General features: G+C 45.0%; 1 protein-coding gene across 6 annotated transcripts in view; it reads right to left on the reverse strand.

Annotated features, from left to right (window-relative positions):
* Nucleotides 1–7241: 7241 nt before the first annotated feature.
* KLHL3 (kelch like family member 3) overlaps nt 7242–20168 on the reverse strand; it is a 51292-nt gene continuing 38365 nt past the window's right edge. For all 6 annotated transcript variants that reach the window (XM_033006111.2, XM_042790183.1, XM_033006112.2 and 3 more), the window contains 8 exons: nt 19523–19672; nt 16837–16954; nt 15911–16108; nt 14978–15079; nt 12139–12267; nt 8502–8642; nt 8152–8295; nt 7242–7895 (listed from right to left, as the gene is read on the reverse strand). In XM_033006111.2, coding sequence (XP_032862002.2) covers nt 7867–7895; nt 8152–8295; nt 8502–8642; nt 12139–12267; nt 14978–15079; nt 15911–16108; nt 16837–16954; nt 19523–19672 — 1011 coding nt within the window. In that variant the 3' untranslated portion in view covers nt 7242–7866. The remainder of the gene's footprint in view (nt 7896–8151; nt 8296–8501; nt 8643–12138; nt 12268–14977; nt 15080–15910; nt 16109–16836; nt 16955–19522; nt 19673–20168) is intronic.

Raw genomic sequence — 20168 nt, forward strand, 5'->3', positions numbered from 1 at the left:
GTCCAAAAATTAGCTGCAACTCACCAACAGCATTTTTTCCCCTAACTACCTGAGGTCTGCTATCACTTCAGGTCTGTGCAGCTGCCTCGAGGATTTCTGGGCACTGGGACAAAGCTCCAACGCTCTGGCACGATGTGTGCCCTGGGATGCTACAGCAATGCATTAAAGCACGTGATTACACACTTCGTATATATTGATGCATTTAAAACTAAACTGATAACATGCAAATGAATAGTTCATTAAACTTCTCTTACACAAGTAAGAAATATCCAATTAAAGTAGAGCTGTCTGGAAGAATGTAGCTCTGTAAATATGGTAGTTTCCATCAGAGAAAATTCTGTTATGAAAAAAAAAAAAAAAAAGCCAAAACCCAGAGTAACTTGGTAAGGGTTCCAGCCTAGGAGGAGGAGGGGCTGCATGCAATGTTTCCCAGTCATTAAGACATGATTTGGCTCAGGTGCCCATAGCTCCAGCTGGAAGGGCAGCTGGCTGAGCTCCCCCAACACATCAAGGTGACTTTGCAAGCACAGGAGCTCTGCGAAGCTGGAAGCTTCGTACTATTCACACTAGAGCTGTGTGGCAATTACAGTACATACAGCAGGAAAAATCTGCCAGGTAGAAAAGTTACAGGGAGGTGGAATGGGGCACCGGGAAGAGATTTGGTAGAGGGTAAGGCATAAACAAAACTTTCTGTCTGTATCTCAGATCCCTGTGACCTTCCTTGATCCTCTGGCAGAAAAACAGAGCCCAGTAATTTCTTCAGGTAGATTCAGGAAAGGTGAGCTGAGTGGAACAAAATTCAGGGAAGAAAGTGGTGACCCTTCCCAGGCAAAAAAAGGAAAGAAGCAGCCAGCATATATACCTGGCTGTAATGCAATTAAAAACGTCTTAAGAACATGTGCAGTTTTTCTGATGTTGCCTGCACAGGTGTGGCAGCTGGGACTCACCAGCAGAAATGACTTGTGCTTAAACATTTTTAATAAATATCAAATAAAGTATTACGGTTCATTTTTCGCATAGTACATCCTTTAAAGGGCCACTTTAGGAGTTTTACTGATTGAAAAAAAGAGACACTAACATTTTAAGACCTGTAATTTACTGAGCAATATGCTTAGCAGAAGCTGTGGAGGTTTGCAGTGAAAGAAAGAGAAGGAAAAGTCTCATGATAACATAGTTTGTAAATTGGGGCCAAATCAAATGCATTGAGCATCAACAGCTGTGCCAATTAAATCTCATTCAATTTGCTGAACAAGAATGTTAGCATTAATCACTTTGGCAAATTTCTTAGAATATTTCATGTCACTAAGTAGTTAAGTGATGTTGTGCTTGTTTACAGTACAGAATAACATTATATGAAGCAACATCATTAGTCACTGAGTAACTGAGAGATGCTCCAGGAACCCCTGTGTGGTTTTTGGCAGTTTCTGTAGTGGTCCTGTGCCTCCTACAGGCTACCTTTTTTCAGAAGTATCCAACAGATTTCTTTTCTTTTTTTTTTTTTTTTTAGTTGCAGTTATTCTTTGCCATCATACAGCACCCTCAGCAAGGCCAAAGAACAAGCCAACCAGCCAAGGGAGAAGAAATTTTGGATTCTGAAGCCACCACGGCCACGTCCCATCTCCAGGCCACATCATAATTTCTTGGGAAAAGGAGATCCTGTGCAAACTTCCAACTGCAGTTTGGGGCATGGGGATGCAAGGATCTTTGGCCATATTTATTCCTCTGGGCCTACAATTAAAAAAGGTTCATCATTTATCAGATGTTTGCAATTTACCATAGCTGAGGTGGGTTTCTGCCTTACCTTTGATTCTGTTTCCACATGGCTCACATGCCAAATTATATAGCATCGCTGTTGCAGAAGAGATATATCTCATCCTGGGTTATTTCAAAATGCCTGCTACCCTGAAACAAAAAGGGGAACTGTTTTTCTGAGCTTGGCAACAGCAACCCAGGGTGAGGCACCCAGCCTGAGAAACACATGGGTGCAAGGGTGTCTGCGGGAGAACAACAGGAGCGAGCATCACCTGTGAGAGGAAGTACAGGCCATCAGCTTGCTTGCTAGAGAGCATTTGGGAGGACACAGCAGGTGTCCTTCAGCAGGTAAAAGTCTCACACGTGCTGCCCAGTGCAGCACCTGGGGAAATGCCCAGCTCAGTCAAGGATCGGAGCTGCTCTGCCCTACAACTCCACTGGGTGTGTTTTCCCCATATTTCTTTTCCTTTCCTCACTGCAAAAGTACTTGCCCTTCTGAGGTGGATGAGGCAAGGTGGGAATTGTTGTGACATGGCCCTTGCTCTGCCAAGGGTGAAGTCTGGGGGTGCAACACATGTCAAAATTATTAACATGTAGAATGCAAAAAGAAAGAGTAATAACAGAAAAAAATCAGGCAGCAAAATCAAGGTAGTGAGATTTCTTCTTGTATTGCAAAGAATTTTCTTTAGCTGCAGCTTCATAGATTTATAGATTTATCAGTTTAAACATGAATAAAAAGGGTCCAGCTGTGCAGAAGTCAAGTAATTTTGAAATAAAATAAGTAATATTTGCAAAGTCCTCCAGATGCATAGAGCAACCCACAATTTGTCACTACCTGTTCGTTAGATAATTAAATTTCAGAATCCCACATGGTAAATTTGACATCATACATGGTTATTAACAGATGAGGCACAAGGAACGTTTCTGGGAAACTAGAAAGCTGAGTGAGATGTACTGTAAGTGTAAGATAAAATGAGTTGTGCTACTTTTTAAATGTGTTGATCTTTCCAGTGGTGTAGGAAATGTGTTACTTTAGAGTGTTATTAAGAAATATTGACCCCTTAGGGGTAAACTCTCCTTTTCCATGTTTTGTCTCCTCCCAGTTGTACTCACTAAAAGGTTCTATCTTCAGCCATCAATGCCCCTAACCACGGGCTTTCCCACCCCCAAGAGAAACGTTCCGCTCCTGTACCCCAGCAGCCAAATGGCCTTGAACTTCCCTTGGAAAAGGAGCGCTGCAGACCCCAGGAGAGCATCAGGGCAGCATCTCCTCTAGCATTTGGCCCTCTCACCATCAGCACATGAGTCCTGCTGTCCCACTCCAAGGGACACAAAATAAACCCAGAGTTTATATTTGCTGTAATTAAGGAGGGGGAAAAAAAGAAAAAAAAAAAAAAAAAAAAAAAAGCCTTGTGGAGTGATGGGGTTGTTCCTCACTGTCAGAAGCCAACAAAATCAAAACAGACCCAGAAGAGTTTCATTAGTCCAGTTTTTATTCAAATTAAAAGATGGGGAACTACAATGTGATTTTCTTTTATAATATAAATATATCAGTGAAGAATGTTTCTTGAGTCATTCGTCGCACTGGACAAGAGCTGTCAATAGAATTATTTTGCAAAGTCCTTGGTCCTTCACACTCATGCAAAAAATCTCTAATTTAAAAAAATGAGCTTAAACAGTCAACCACCTCATTACGGTATACTGTCAGCTACTAAACTAACAAAGTCTGCTTTACAAAACCAAAGAATTTCACACCCAGGTAAATTATTTCACGATCATCCATTACTCTTAAGGGGCTTATTTATACATAAAATTTACAAATTAAAATTCTCAGTACTTATTTATTGTCACTGTAGAGGATAATAATTTGTAAACCCGTAAACAAAGATAAGGGCAGAGGAAATAAAAGTGAATTAACTCCTTTCCAGACTATAATGTCTAATGCACTCCCAAACACTGTAGCTTTGAGCAACAAATCATGCTCATGTGAACATGATTTATGGGCATGATGTTAAGTCAAAGGGGCAACTGTTTTGATACATTTTATTAGTAATGAATCCCAAAGGTTAAAGACAAGCTGCATTTATCTGTTGAACCATCACGTTAACTTGATGAATAAGCATCACATATCGCTGGCTATTAAGGATTTTGGTCTCCAAACACTGCAAACGAGAGAGCAGTATTAAGCTTTCATGGTGGTGTCATGCAAATGCTGCCAAGTATATTTATGGTAATTACAGTGTTGTACACATCTGTACAAAAAAAAAGTATTTGGATAAACTGAATGAACTGAAAATTGGTTTTAATCACCCCAATTTATCTATTAGGCACAAATGGAAAAGATGGACTTGATTCAAACTTGTTTAAACAACAGATTGCTTGAGGCAAGTCTCTCCTGCTTTACATACACTTGCCTGCTTTGCCAGCCAGGCAGCGTGTGTACCCAAACACGATGCCGTTGGGTTTTGTGGCTGCACATCCCCAGGGATGCTTTCACCTTCAGGAAACCCACGGCCAGAATCCCGCAAGGGGTCAGCACAGGGTGACCCCCAAAAAGAGCCAACAACAGAAGACAGCTGAGGAAAGCCTTCATATTTACAAAGGACCATTGCGAGGAAGTTGCCTGAGTTGGGCTTGTAAAGCTTTTGCAAAACCTCCTGCAATAATTTCACTGGTTTTGGCAGCCTGGGGGGTTTGTAGGTGCACGCTGTTGTGTGCACCTACATCCCCCCTCTTCAAGCAGTGCCACACTCACAGAGGAGCCAAGAAACAAAACCACCAAGAGACAGCTTGTCCACCAAGCTGACTGGGAAGGAAACACATGGCACAAGAAAATTAAATCAGAGTATTGACATTGTTGTAAAATAGCTAATAATCTAAGAGCGTACTGGTGACTGAGGTAATGGATTTTAATTTATCTCATAATGTTGAGCCCAATGCTGTCCTTCTAACACGTCAGAATCAACATAAGAGCTATCCCAGATCTTAGTTACAACATGTAATTTCTTGTGCAGAGAACAGATTCACATCTACGTCACGGCCAGCAAAAACTGCACTGGAGTGTACGGATTAGATTTAGAGTTTAACAGAAGTGTCATTGACGACCATAAAAAGCAATCCAAAATATTATTTAAAATTGTCTTATAAAAATATTTACAGTAAAATTTGTTAGCGCTAATGCTACGTTTTCAGTCCTAGAAAAAGGCAATCTTTAAAGGATCTGGCTCAGGTGCTCAGAATTAACAATACAAACATGAAACTGCATGCCAAAGATGGACAAATTCAAAAAGCATTTCAAGGGGCAGGGCGGGGGGATACAGCTGGTTCATCACGTGTTACGGTTGGTCATATTGCATAGCTGGAAAACGAGGTCACTTGACTTGCATAACACTGCAATGTTTGAGAAGGAAAGAAAGGTGTCATTTGCCATCAAGGAGAACTGGCTGCAGCCGGGAACAGCATCACTCCTCCCTGGCAAGGGCTGCGAGTCCTAGCCCTGTCCAGCAAGCCACAGGTCTAGGCCATCAGTGAGCAGAAATGCCATTTTACAATAGCAGAAAAATGCCAAAAAACTGTTTTCCTTATAAGCGAGGAAGATTTATAATAAGATGTATAGCAGAGGAAAAATTATCCAACGTTCAGGTTTATCCACATTTCACATCTGACAAACACGGCAAATTTCAAACTTGAATCTCTTCAACACTAACTACTAGTTTCTATCTCTAGCCCACAGAAACTCATAGCCTCCAGATAATATTTGCCTTTGTTCCAGTGATGCCACGAGTGTGAGGAGGTTAGCTGGCAACTGTTCCCAATTATTGAGCTGCAGTTGGGATATACAGTAGCTATTTAGCTTTATGTTCCTTATGTCTATACCAGACCTAACGAGAGCCATGTGTGCCCAAATGCTTGTCCACCCCTTGTCCCATCATCTCAGCCTAACAAGAGATGCTAACTCAGACCAACCAAAACACTTTGCCTGTCCCTTTTTATCCTCTATTGCCAAAGGCTGCATGAAAGGGAAACACCTTTTGGTGTTTGTTTTGGGGGCAGTGAATTTGAGTCAGTCCAACCCAAGGCATCATCTTGCTTCTGTTCCTGTAAAGATGCATCTCAGGACCCTGACCTGAAGGCAGCTGCAGGCATGGATACATTCCCACCAGCCTCAATAGCTTTTACAGTAAGCAACACCTTGTAAAAGAGCAGCATGTTGTACTACTATTTTGGCACATTTCACTGCAGATTGTAGAACCCAAAGCAAAAGGTTTAAAGGGTATAATAGAAAAGACTAATTTTTTAAATTATTTTCAAGACCTCTGAGCTGACATAAATACAGTGGAAGGGAGGACATCAAGAATACTACTGCCATTTCTTCGGACAGTTTGCTGAAAGTTAGGTTCTACCTAATGCTCCCCATGAAGGTCAGCCCTCTCTGTGGGAGGTGACGCAGCAAATGTGGGTGCTGTTTCCCCCACAGTGAACAGGCACCCATCTTACAAGGATAGTGTCAACTCCAACACTAAAAATTTACTTATTTACAGAAGTAACCCACACCGCTACAAAAGCTGCACAAGATGATGTAGCCTTAGATCCCTTGGAAATAGGTTTTTTAGTATTTTTCTTTTCTACTATAGAAGGTCACATGCAGTCTTTTTGATAGGAGATCTATGGAGATGGAAACCATCAGAACAACAGCGGTAAGTGCTGGAGCTCGACAGTACCATGGGTAAATTTTGTCCTGCAGGCCAGCTGCCCACTATAAAAAGCCTCAGCTGATCTACAGAGGGAAAACCAAAAAACAAACAGCAAAAGAAAAAAAGGAGAGAAAATATTTTTCTTCACTAGTTCTCTTTATCTGAGGAGACTTCTGGGGAGTCCATCCCTGTATGCAGAAGTATGCCAGAGAGACAGAAAGGTATTTTAAAGTCAAACATCCTCTTAAACAGAAAGCTTTACGAATTTGGGATGTAAGCAAGACAGCTACGTTACAGCTTGATCTAGATTTGTCTGTTTTGAATAATCTTATGAATTCTTCATACTAATAAAGGAACATCTTCAGTAGGGGCAAGAATAAAATAGCAATTACAGTGACAGTGATTAGTTAATCTCCACACTCTGGAAGCATTAAAACACTGCAGGTATTTTACCTTGCTCATTAATCATTGCTTGGGTGAGAGGATTCTCGCTGTATGCAACGTCTCTACATTAATGGCACCAGAAGATAATTCTTTTAACATTTAAACACTCTATTATGAAATGGCATTGAGATGCTGGACAGAGCTAGAACCAGGGCTTTCAGCACAGCTGAAATGCACGGGTTGGGGATACTTTCTATTCAAGCAACATTTGTTTCACAGGAGCAATAAACCCCACCAGAGCAGCACACGTTTTGTGGGGTTGTGAAGTTTTGCATGGTTCAGGTGCTGAGACTTCAGCCCCAGGGAAGGCACTGCCCAGCAGGTCCCATCACGTACAGCAAACAGCATTCATGGCAAGTAGAAAAATCACATGGTATTTATTTCCACCATACGACAAGCATTTTGGGGATACATACAGTAGTCCAGTGGCATATACAAACGTATGACTGAGACAGCGTCACACTCAGGCCAGAGCACCCTGTTCCAGTCCATTTCTGCTGACAGCTTTTCTCAGTTGGTACTCAGAAGTTTCCACTGCCAGTAGTAAAGTCCACCCTCCAGGCACAGTGAGTAAATAGTTCAACTGATAATGTGCTCAGAGCATCAGTAGTGAAGAAATCCAGAAGTGTTTGTTTTTACTCACATGCCCAAACGTAGCAGTTTTGTTTCACACAAGAAATTCAGTGCCTGCAGTTCAAGCACAGTGTTTATCTCAGGACACTAGCCATTGAGAAGAACAGTTGATTGCACCACAGATAACAAGCAACACCTCACGTCTAGCATGGAACATGTCCCCAGAGGGATTTTCGCTTTGCTATGCAATCCACCGCAGAGCAGATGATGTTTGTAACTTATCACTTGTCATGCTAAGACGTTAACAGCAATGAGATGGGTCAAGTCAGAGGTCAGTCATCTTCCCAACATCACCCAGCTGGATACACTTCACTTCTGCTCCTCACATTGGCTTGATCATGTGTCACAACGGTTTGTGAATCACAGCCACGCCTGTTGTAAGAACGGACAGACAGACACAGTTATCGCAGGAGCAGCTCCTGGGCTGCTATGTGGCTAAGATCATCCTGCAAAGCCAAAGTCCAGCAACAGGCTAGCAGAGAGTGAGGCATCTACTATTTCTATGAAAGTTTCCTCTACTGAAAGCATCACACAACATACAAAAATGTAAGATCAAAGCTTCAGGAGGCACAGCCCTCAAGTTTATGAATGACCCCAGCTGTTGCCAGCTCTCCCACTGACTATTTACCTGCGTAACTTCTCCCCGTGCTCATGCTGGTTGGTAATAACGTCCACTTGTCTGTGATAGGGTTGTAGTATTCCACCGAGGCCAAATTGCAGGATCCATCATCTCCTCCCACCACGTAGAGAAGACCATTCACCGCACACACACCTCAAAGCAGAGCACAGATGGTTAGCCACAGGCTAACTTATCCCCCGTGAAACGTCACCTGCCACATTCCAATTCATTCCCAAGCAGATACCTCATCTTCCATTTTTATCACTTTCTTACAATACTGATCACTTACATCACTAGTCGTATTAAAAACCACACAAACAACCGCAACCAAACGCCACAGAAAGGCTTACTGTGGTTACCTGCATTTCTTCTACACATATTCATGTCTGCTACTTGTTTCCAGGTGTTTGTTCCTGGATCGTAGACTTCCACACTCTTCCTTACTAAGGGGCCATCATGCCCCCCGGTAGCGTACAGCAGCCCGCTGAGAACACCAACACCTGCCGAATAGAGCCCAGCGTTAGCCAAACGTACAAGGGAAGGGTTGCATGTCCCTGGGTCTTTGGCTGGGTATTGCCTTGCCCTCCCCAAGGCATTTCCAAAACATGGGCCATACGTGCCTCAAGATCACCTGGGACATGGTCAACTCTCCACCCAACCACCACGTGGCACTACAGCAGGCCTGCACTGTAATGCCTGGCAGATGTCCTAGCTTCCAGGGCTGTGCCACTCCTCAGGTAGATCTTAGTCTATCAAAGATCAATACTCTAGTCCCACGACATTCATCTGCCTTTATTCAATCTTTCTGGACTGATTTGTTCTCTCTTTCCTTTGCCTCCCTGACCACTGCATCCCACCCCACCTAGTTTCCACCTGCCCTATCTTTTTGGCCATTGGGTCCTTTGCTTTTAGACTGCTTCCCAATTCCAAGAGCTTTAGTTTTGCTTTTTCTGCTGCCTTTGTGCCCCATGACTTCATGCCTTGGACACTCTTTCTCCTCTCAACAACTTATGGGCTCCAGCTCTTGAGGCTGCCACTGGTTTCCTCTGCCCCAACTCCTACCCCCAAACATGGCAGCAGCACTTGACACAGACAAGATGCCTCCAATGCCACCTTCCCAGCCACTTTTCCAGGCCTCTGGCTCAATCTCTGGAAATGACAGGGGTCTGAAGGGTGTTTCTGCCTAATATTAAGTAAATAAATTAATTAAAATGTTCACCAATCCGTGAGAGTTAAAACTTCCAGCAACATATCTTCATTAATAGGTTCAAAGGCCTCTATTAAAATTAACAAGGTGGGATGTTAGTGTAACAGAAACATAGATCTGAATTGCATCATTTCAACCACAGGCATTAACCAGCAGGGCAGACCCTGAAGATGGACTCATGCTGACGATTGAGGGAAAGGCACAGGGCCAGAAAGGCATGTGCAGGGAGGAGAAGGGCCCTACCAGCATAAAACTGACGGGTTTTCCAGTGGGCCCCTGAGCAAGTGTCTTCCCTGTTTGCTATGTGCAGCAGAGGGAAAGGAGAGCACAGGAGCAGCACTGTGATGGAGAGCCAGAGAGCAAGCACCACCTGGGCTCGGCAGCTCTCGTGCCACTGGAACACCTCCTGGCAGCATGTCACATCCCAAAAATATGATGTGTCACATTGCTCCGAGTCTTGCTGCAGGCAGCAGGAGCACAGACCACGGCAGCCACCGTGCTCTGCCTGCGGGACAGCAACATGAGGCAGAGAGGAAAACCACCTGAGCATTTTTGTTCCTCCCTCACCCAAAAATGAGCCAGCACCTAACTGAGACCGACTGAGGAATTAAAAAAGCTCCAGCAGGCACACCATCGTTTGGGGGACAGGTATGCTGCTGCAGGTCTACCACCATCACCTCTCTCTTCTCCAGATCTTCTTAACTTGCTACTGCTGGGTTTGGCTTTGACCAGCCGTCTCTCACTGTACCAAGAGGTGCTGAAATCCCAATATGACACTGGGATTCATGGTTCATCTCTGGAAAACACTGGTAATTAATCTCTAACTGCCAGAAATATTCACCTTACTGGGCCAGTCTGGTTGAGGTACTCCAACGTGCACCACTTCGGAAGAGCAGAACACATTCTAGAGTACGTCCCGGTCCCAGAGCTGTACAGGCTGCCTCCCAGTTGACTGGGGAATGGGAGCTCATTTAACTGGTGAGGAAAGCCTGCTGCATCTGAGCCCAACAGCCTGGGTTTGCAGCACCTTAGCATTTGTCTATATTCAGCTGTTATAAAAAATGTTATATTTTCAAGAAATATTTTAATTAGTAAACTAATTTAAGCAAGTAGGAAGCTAAAAGAGTCAGAAACACTCTAAGGCTTTTCCATCTAAAACTGTCTCCCGGTACAGCCAGCCAGCCAGGGCACACACATGGACAGGACATCCCTGCCAGGAGGGGAAAGGGAAACCCTGGCTGGTCCAGCAAACCCAGGCTGCACCCACATGCAGGGAGCCCCACTGCCTGGATTGGGGTCACCGCGGGGACTTGGGGACACCCGGGCTCACCCCCACTAGATGTCAGCATCGGGACGGCAATGCCAGCAGCTCTGAGCACGGACTGGTTTATGGAGCTGTACCATAGATCCTGCTGCAGCACCACTGGGCTGTCCCCTCCCCAGGGCCTGCTGGAGGGGCACCTGGGTGACAACCAGAACTTGAGGAGCTCAGCTTTCAAGTTGAGAACAGTAAATTGCAAGGGTATTTGGCAGGCAAGTAAGAGCATTCCTAATACCGGACTGGCTGCATGGAGATGTACTTGCGAAGCAGCACTCAGAGCAGAGTGTTTCAATCAAAGAAAACTCACTAATATCCATTTCACTGCAGGCACAAACTGTTTTGCTGTGTTCCAATATGCTGTCAACAACACGAGATACTCATTCTGTTCTCCTATAAGGTTACACTAGGCTAGGTTTAAACATCATGCAAATACTAAAAACCTCATCAACTGAATTCAAACCAATAGTGTGTGACCACATTTGCTGCAATTGGAGTTACAGAAAAGGTGTCAGAGCGAGGAAGGGAAGACAGCGTGGAGAGAGCAGCCTCTCAGCCACCCAGCTCAGAAGAAAATGCCCACCACAGCTTAATCTGCAGGGTCATTTCAGCCCCCACGCAAAGGGTAGCCTCCAGGCTTGGCTACCTCTGGGTAGCCACTTGGGCTACTGTACAGTGAGAACTGCACAATTTGGCATCAGGGAGGACCCCCTGCATACACCGAGCAATAGGATCAACACCGACAGACGGTCTTTCATCTGAAGATGATTTTAAATGCAATGGATAAGAGCTTTTATCCCTTTCAGAGAGGAACAACCACAGGGAGGACAAGTGCCTACCTGGCCGAACGTCACGTAGTAAGTTAGAAACTACCTAGACTACAATATAATTATTTTTTGACAGGTCCTTTCCTCTAATCCTCCAGATCACCAACTCTTGCCAGCAAAAGGTACACTAAAAACTAGCTTAGCAGGGGCGATCTGAGATTAATCTTGTTACCTTGACTTGGTCTGCACATCACCCAGTGCAGATGTGCTTTGTGCTGTAAAGCATCCACTGGATGCTTGCAGAGAAAATCAAAAAGAAAAATCCATCTGACAACCCCCAAATGACAGGAGAGAAGGAGGTGCAGCTTGGCTTTCCAGTTCCCGGCTGAGCCTGCAGCTGGCGATTTGGAAAGATAACTCTGCTTACAAGTGAGATACATCTGTTAGCGAGGCTACTTAGAAACATCGAACATTATTTCATTAACCCAGAAATTAATTTCAGTTTGGCAGATTTTAACAAAGTCAGAAGAGCTGCTGAAAGCTTCCACGCAATTATGGTTTTTTCCCCTCATGGGAAGGGAGGGGGGGAAATAACAGGTTGCACTTGCCAGCCCAGCAATGCCAAAACATGCCTCTCCTTCCCTGCCGCGAGCAGAGGAGAACCCCGTGCCCATCCACTCGTAAAAACGTGTCGGAGCCCGTACCTGCACCGCTGCGTCGAGTGCTCATGTCGGCTACGTAGGCCCACTCGTTCGTGGCTGGGTTATACTGCTCGACGGTACTAAGGCACTGACGGGACGCTCCATCATAACCCCCCACGGCGTAGAGCTTACCTGGAGGAGACACACATTGGCATCGGCGTTACTGCTACGACTGATTTACGTTACCATCACGCCAGACGGCCCCAGGTGAGGACAGATCCTGGCTGGGGGAGGCCCTGGGAGACGTGCCTAAACCTGCTGGGGTGTCTGGGGAAAATCCTAGCAAAAGGGTCTGAAGTAGGCTCACAGACAGGCAGGACTGTTTCTAAAGCTGCTGAAGCTGTCAGCTAAGACAAGGAAACAACACGACACAACAGCTTAATTAGAAGCCAAAAGGCCAGAGGGTTTTCCAAATGACTTGTTGGCCCAGGAGAAGAGGTAACATCAAAGCGTGTTCTGCTGATCGAGCGTTTCCCTCCTGTTCAGGTGCCACAAGGCAAGGTATGCTGTCAAAAGTTAATACTGTATATTAATTACAATATCACGTGAGCAATAAATATGCAATAGCCTTTTATGTTAATATAACACCTGCATGGAAACCTAGACCTGGTTTTGAACAACCTGGGCCAAATCAAAACCAACCAGTGCTGCTAGCACAGCTGAGGCCAGCCTGTTCCCTTGTGCCAAGTGATCATGATACAGAGATACCACAGGAGACCCTTGCAGCATGGTATAACTGTCCCTCCCTACCTCAACTCAATGAAAGCTGAGTAACATACACTTAGTGAGACCGGAGAAGCACCGTCAGGTGTCACAGGACTACACCACACATGAAACAAGGCTGATGTTCCACCATGTCGCCAGTTCACAGCCCTGACTGATACTCTCTCCTTGTCTCCCTGTATCATCTATCAGCTTGTTTTGCATTTAGGCAGTAATCTCTCTGGGCAGAGAGGGTTTCTTGCAGATTCTTTACTATAGGACCTAGAACAAAGGCCTTCTGGTTCAAGGCCAGGCCTCCTAGACACTATAACAAACAACTATTAATAAAGTTCAAATACGTAGGAAAATTCTAATCCAAATTTTTGTACAAAACCCATTAATAAGACCAATTTTTAATCCATAGCAGCAGATCACGGCCACAAATGAGCTATGCAATTCTTTACACGCACATGAGTCTCACCAGCAGTTATCATCTACAGCCTTACACTTTTGCATCCTCCCGTTTCCTTGATGTTTGCAAGGCTCCAAGAGCAGGCCAGCTCTTTTATTTCTCCCTCAGCTCCACTCATGGCCTCCTCTCAGGCTGATCATTAGGAGAGGTCTGCAAGGATCAGGTTTACAACTGCTCCTTCTGCATCTTCATGTCTCTATAAATATCATAACCTCTTATTTGTGCTGTTGCTTCAACCCACCCGGTGTTAGTCAATGAATCAAGGTAAGAGTACCAGACCAAGTAAGACAAGACAAAGTTCCCTGGCTGGCATCATTTATTAGATATTTTCAGTACCCACAGACATCAGATCTCTTCATCATGTTTAGATGAACACCATGGATTAACTGCAGGCTGCAGCTTGTTCCCTACAGCAATATGATCAGCTCTTCTTCCTCATCACATGCCCCGATTTTTTTTATCATGGACTCCAACAGGTGCAACAACTTGTTTGCTCATTCAAACAAACCAGAGGAAAAGGGTAAAAGGGTTTCATATCTCTCCAGTAGAAAACCTGTCCATAGAAATGCTTCTCTCAGGTACATACTTAAGATTTGTTCTGCATTCAAATCACTTCAGCAAATCCCAACGACCATCTGCAACCCAGCACTTGACAAGCACAGGCCAATTTTGAAGGAGCTGCTTCTTAAAGAAATACGCAAATTTAGTACAACCACCGCTATTTATTCCGACTTTATCTCCTTCCTTCTCACGTAAACACATTTCACGTACATAAACACATTTCACGTATTTCCATTCAAACAGGTCAAACCAAACCACTTCAAAGAGCAGTTTATAGCAAGGCTTGTGCCAGCAGCTGCTCCGCACTGTACTAATTGGAAACTGCTACGCCACGCTAAAGACGAGGTCAAATAAAACCTTTCACTTGCTTCAGAACCGAATTTTGCTAAAGGAAGGAAAGGTTCCTGCTGAAACTGCTCTTTCTCCTGGATCCAAACCGAGCTGCTCAGTTCTAGCTCACTCAAGTTCAGTGCTGCCACACAGGTGCCACCCGCTGCCGCGGTCCCTCCAAGCACCCTCTGCACCCACCTCGCCTGCCTCGCTCCCCAGCCACCGCAGCACCAGCGTTTGCTATTGCCAGTCCCTGCTCGTTTATGAACCAGACAGAAGAGTGCTGTGCGTGCCGGCAAGCCTGATGTCAACAAACGCAGGTTTTTGTATTCCTGCCAAACCACCAGCTTGGGGCTGTGGGACGAGCGATGCTCCTGTTTCTCTCACTGAGCAGATTTTCTGTGACGGGGACACCATCCACGCAGTGTCTGCTGATAGCAACACCACACACTGCACAGTACCAGGTGCTTTCACCGGCCAGAAGCAGCCCAGGAAGAATAAGGATTCAGAGAAACCTGCACACACCTAGCGGCGTTCACAGGAGCCATGGGCTGGTTTGATATGGGTCTGAGGCTCTTGGAAAGCTACACGTGATTTGTCACTAAGATAACGAGGAGAATGGAAAAAGCTGAAGCAATTACATCATATAAAATAAATCTTTACCAACTAGTCTAGAGAAAAGTTCCTGCAGTTCCTGCCCATTACACTTTTAACCATCCAGGCTTCTGTGTGACACAGTAACGTTTTCTTGATGGATATAGCTGCTGATTTTCTTACCCTCCACAACTCCAACTCCAACACTGCTTCTTCTTGTGTTCATGGGAGCCACAAAAAACCACTCATTGGTTTTATAGCTATAGGCCTCAACTGATGCCAGACCTAGTTAAAAAGGGGATACACAGGTTTTCTAATTAAAAAAAAAGAGAAGAAAAAAAGATTGGTGTTGCACTTTCATCTGCCTTCCACCTCCTCCCAAGCCCATAATTCCCCCCACACTCCTGCAACCCAATTTTCTAGTCCCTTGCCTTTCAGGCTGGGACGAGCATGTCAATGCCACTTCTTCAGCAGCTGGAAAAATTGTTACCCCATCGCCCCTGCACTGGGACTACTACCCCTCCAATGTGCTGGGGACACCAAGGTGGAGCAGAGTCCAGATTCCAAGCCCAAAAGTCCCATGTCCTTTCAAGCATTACCAAATGCCCATGCAAAGGTTTAAAAATTCCCCCCAGACCCTGTTGCATTGTACTCATCACCAGCTGAAACAGTTTAGGGCTTAACCAAGTGGCAAAGCTCTACAGCAGAGGCAGAATTGTGAATCTAAACATGCAGTTATGCCAAGATAAATCCCAGACACACACACACCCCATAAGATGCCTTGCTGGCATTTTATTCATGTTATGAAAAATTCAACTAAAACAAGGAAAAGTCCCTTTTCAGTCCAGAAAAAGCATATTCATACAGAGAATGAGACTGAAAGAATTGTATCATTAAAGAAAAAAAAAAATTAGGTGATATTCTCTGCAATTACTGATGGGTCAGAACATGCACGTGGTTAATTACAACATGCAGTAAACCAAATTTCTGGCTCTTTCTCTATAAAATCATAGAGGAAGGGTGAAGAAACTTCACTAAAGCTCTGCAGTATTTGCAGGGGTCTCTGAAAATATTTTTTCAGGTCAAGCACTGCCTGGTTTTTGCTCAGTCACCTACCAGTGCTGCCATCAAAGCCGCCCACCGCATACAGGAGATCATTGAGCACAGCTGCACCCAAAGTGCTTCGTCTTTCCTGCATGCTGGCTATGGATGTCCACTGGTCCTTCACACCATCATACACATCAACCGTCCGCACCCTTAAAGATCCATTAAAGCCCCCGACAGCATAAACATTGCCAGCCATAAATACCACACCTAGTAAAAGAGGAGAGAGATTTTATGGAGGTTTTACAAACAGTTTGGGAAGCGAGTGTCATCAAACGTCTGTCAGGGTGTGTAAGACATCAGGGAAGAGCAGAACGTGGGCAAATCTTTGGCATTTTCTGCACGTTAAGAGCATTAGAGCCAAGTATGATAAAACATATGTGTCATATGAAAGGTAAAATGCACGGCAACATAAGGCGCAGATGGATTTCACACCTGAATGAGTAATTTTGAGCCAGAGAGAAGACCAAATGGTGATCCACATTCACAACCCTGCCAGATGTCTTCAGAGGAACACTCCCAACTTACAGATCTGCTCTCCATCACCCACGTCTCAGCACTGAGAGAGACTGACTCAGTTCCTTTGATTTTTCACTAGGAAACCAGCAAGGAAAACTGGATCCCTGTGGGCTGCCAGTCCAGCAGGAAGGGAGGAGGAGGGGAAACACTGATGGAGAAGCAGCCAGGAGTGAGATGATGAAGGGGAGACAGCAGCTATGGAGGGCAAGCAGGCAGGAGCAACCCCTCTAGAAAGCAGGGCATCCACCTGAACGAAAAGGATACATGTCTGTAGGGAAAGAAGAGGAAGGAATGGCAAAAAGAAATTGCTGCTTGAGGCCAGGGGCACAGAGGAAGGCTGAAGGGACGACTGAGGACATCCATCCAGAGCTGAAGAGTTGCAGGAAAACAAAGAAGGTTGCAGCAAAAGTTCCCGTTACCTGCTCTGCATCTCCGTGAGGGAAGCTCAGCAACCTGATCCCACCGCTCCTCCTCAAAATCATAGCACTCCACACTGCGAATGGCTTTGGGCGCTTGCCCACCCACCACAATCATCACCTGGAGAGGGAAGACAAGAGCTAGAAAACCTCAGACACCAGCCCAGGAAACTGATCTCTGCAAAGAAACCATCACCACAACCTGGTCAAGAGTATCTTCCAAAAACATGCTGCAGGCCCACTAGAAACCTCTGCAGCGACACTTATTTCAGGCAATTCTATTCAAAGGGGTAAAATGTTATCTCCAATTTAATGCATGCTAAATATAGCAGCCCTGTTAACCCTTCCTCAGTTTCCCAGGTGAGCAACCTGCCCTATTTCCCCATGAAACACAAAACCACTTGGCACCACAGCACATGCAAGACTCGCTGCAGAAGTATTTTTAAATGAAGAAGATCCCAGAGTAATTTCCACAGCCAGCCCACTGTTTAGTCATTATCTCCATGGTGGTGCTAAAAATAATCGATGACACTTAGCAAATAAAACCTGACAGCTGTATTGCCACCTGCGGGGAAGATGACACTTGGGGAAATCACCGGGACCATTAAGACCTGGGGTGCTGGGCTGCTGAAGGAAGTGATTTGTCAGCTTCATTAAGGCTTTTGGCTGCAACATGCATTGATACAAATCCAGTAATTAAATCCTAAATTCCTTACAGATAGGGAAGATCTACGTGAAGGTGATCAAGGGTAATCTCAGAGTGCGAGAAACGCTGTGCCAGGTCAGGCTAAAGGTCCATCCAGCCCCAGACTCTATTCCCAGCAATGGCAAGCAGTGGACACTGGTGGAAAAGTGAGAAGTCCTGGATGACGTGCAGTGTGGTCCTTCCCAAATCTTCTCTGTCTGCCACCAGAAGACAAACTCCCCACGAACTCACTGCCTTGCCCAGAGGCAGTGGTCCCAGGAGCCTGCAGCTTAGCACTCAAGGGCTGCCCATCGGTGCTGAGCCCCAGCTGGGCACTGCAAACAAACCCATGCACTGGCAGCATCTGAACCACCTGTACCTACCAACATCTTGACCAGCCCTTTGTTCTTGAACACATTTCCTTCAACCCTCCACAGCTATCAAGAGGGAGGATTTGCTCCCCTTATTGCAGCAAATCGACAGGAGCAAACACTACTCAAGACAATCCGATTTTTAAAAGGCCAAGGAGCTAGAAGCAAGATAACAGGGCCTCAAATGCAGTCAAAGAGTAGATGGGAAACTGCTCTTAGCCTCTGCAAGGCAGCTGTGAGTAGCTGAGAGGATAAGATCGTCACTCGAGGTCACTCGGGTAATGAACTCAACTCCAATCATGGTTGCTTTGAAAGTACAGAGCTAGACAGCAATTTAAGGAATTTGAAGAGTACGAAAACAATGGACTGTTTGATCTACAAAGATGAGAACGTGACATTAGAAAGCACACTGAGTCTAAATTAGCAGCCTGACTACGAGTTGTGAAACAGTCTTCCATGCAAAGCTGCAGAGCTTCACATGATTACAGAATTAAGAGATTTCACAACAGACGGTAATCCCTCATCATCAGGACCAACAGACCAGATGAAAGTTTCTCAGTAACAGGATTGCTGGAATGTCACTGCCTTCTCCCCTTTCTTTACAGTTAAAAAGAAGGGAGGAGAGACCTGCGGAAGATTTGGGTTTACCTACTTCAGTCCTTGAAAAAGGGCCATGTCAGCCCTTCGTGATCCTCCCAAAGTTACGTTCTACCAACTTCACCTCAGCATCAGCAGGCAGAAAGGACACAACATGCCAACACACTCTGCAGAACCACAATTTCTCGATGAACAGTACAATATCTAAATATCTGATTGTCCTTCATAGCGCAGATCTCATATACCATCCCACAAACAAAGCTCCCTATGGTTTGTGCTTAGAAAAATAATACGCTTTGGTATTGATGTCTTACAATCTCTGCAATGCTTATTAATTTCAGCGACAGTCTGCTGAGAGACATCGTGCCAAACTCTGTTCATCTCCAGGGCACAGGGAAAATAGTTTCCGTTGTCATTTTTTTTCTTCACTAGTAAAGTGGTGGCCAGAGCACCACATGCCTGAAGGATAAATGCAGGGCATAACAAGGATTATTTACTCGGTAGCTGCTTTGAGTCTATTGAAATTTGCTTCAGACTTCCTGCCCACAGCTCTGGGTGCCGTTGCTTCCTTCTTCCCTGGATTCCGATTGTGGATACAGGAAAAGGAAAGACACCTACCGCGACCCTCCTCATCAGGGCTCCACGACAGTGCAACGAGCCAGCAGAAACCCCAGGCAGCCCTCCCAGCACGCAGGCAGCTGCCTGCAGCCACGTCATGGGCCAGCGATTCTCAAGCCGCAGCTCCAGGAGCAACAGCCGCTCACAAAAGCACTTGTGGCTGACAAAATGTTTGAAGAGCAGACCCTTGCCCCTGGGAGCAGAGCTATTGCTTCTCCTAAGGGTTTATCTAGGTTTATCCGACTTCATTACCTACCCTTGGTGGGCATAGGCAATAACAGAAGAGGGAGTAAAACACTTCAAGGGATGATCATGAAGTTAGTGAGAACTAGTGTGGCAAGCATGCAAGCTCCTTTCAAAGGCAGAAAATGCCACTGCTAACAGTGTGAGGTGTCATGAAGCGATGAACTCGGCTTACCTTTGGCAGGCTAACTGGAGTCCTCGGCTTTGTTCTGGGATTCTTTATCAGTTGCCTTTGATCCAGAGGAAGCAAATGATATTTCATGGCCTCGATAAGGAAGTCTTTACAGGTGTTATTATTCTTGATTAAAGCTTCTTCTTCAACTGTCTGAGAACACGCACACACATGAAAGATCATTTAAACTGAAGTACTTGGTGGCACAGGTAACAAGGAGCTTTGTGGAAAGAACATGAAACCTGGAATTTCTCTTACGAAGTACCAACATTTAAGAAAAAAAAAAAAAAAAAAGGACAAACACAGACTTCCAGCCCTTCCCAAAGGACACTTGCAGCAACTTCCAAGCTTCTCACTTCTTCCTAGTATCACTCACAAGTTGCAGTGCTCCCTCTATTTTATCACCTTCTCCCAGACACTGAACTCAGCAGAGGAGGAATCACCAGGAGTCTGGGTACAAAGTAAGTCATTTCTTTTATTTGAGTCAGAATCTTTAAGGAGAGGCAATATCTTTTATTTGATCAAAAGATATAGTTGAGAGAAAAAAATACATGATGGGTTCATCTTGTGAATACCAATTTTATTTCAATTGTATTGATTTTTTTCAGACACGTGATAAAAGCATTGTAGCCAAAGAGCCTATATGCCA

Source organism: Tyto alba, unplaced genomic scaffold (genome assembly GCF_018691265.1).
Source record: "Tyto alba isolate M040663 unplaced genomic scaffold, T.alba_DEE_v4.0 Super-Scaffold_17, whole genome shotgun sequence".
NCBI classification, from domain to species: domain Eukaryota; kingdom Metazoa; phylum Chordata; class Aves; order Strigiformes; family Tytonidae; genus Tyto; species Tyto alba.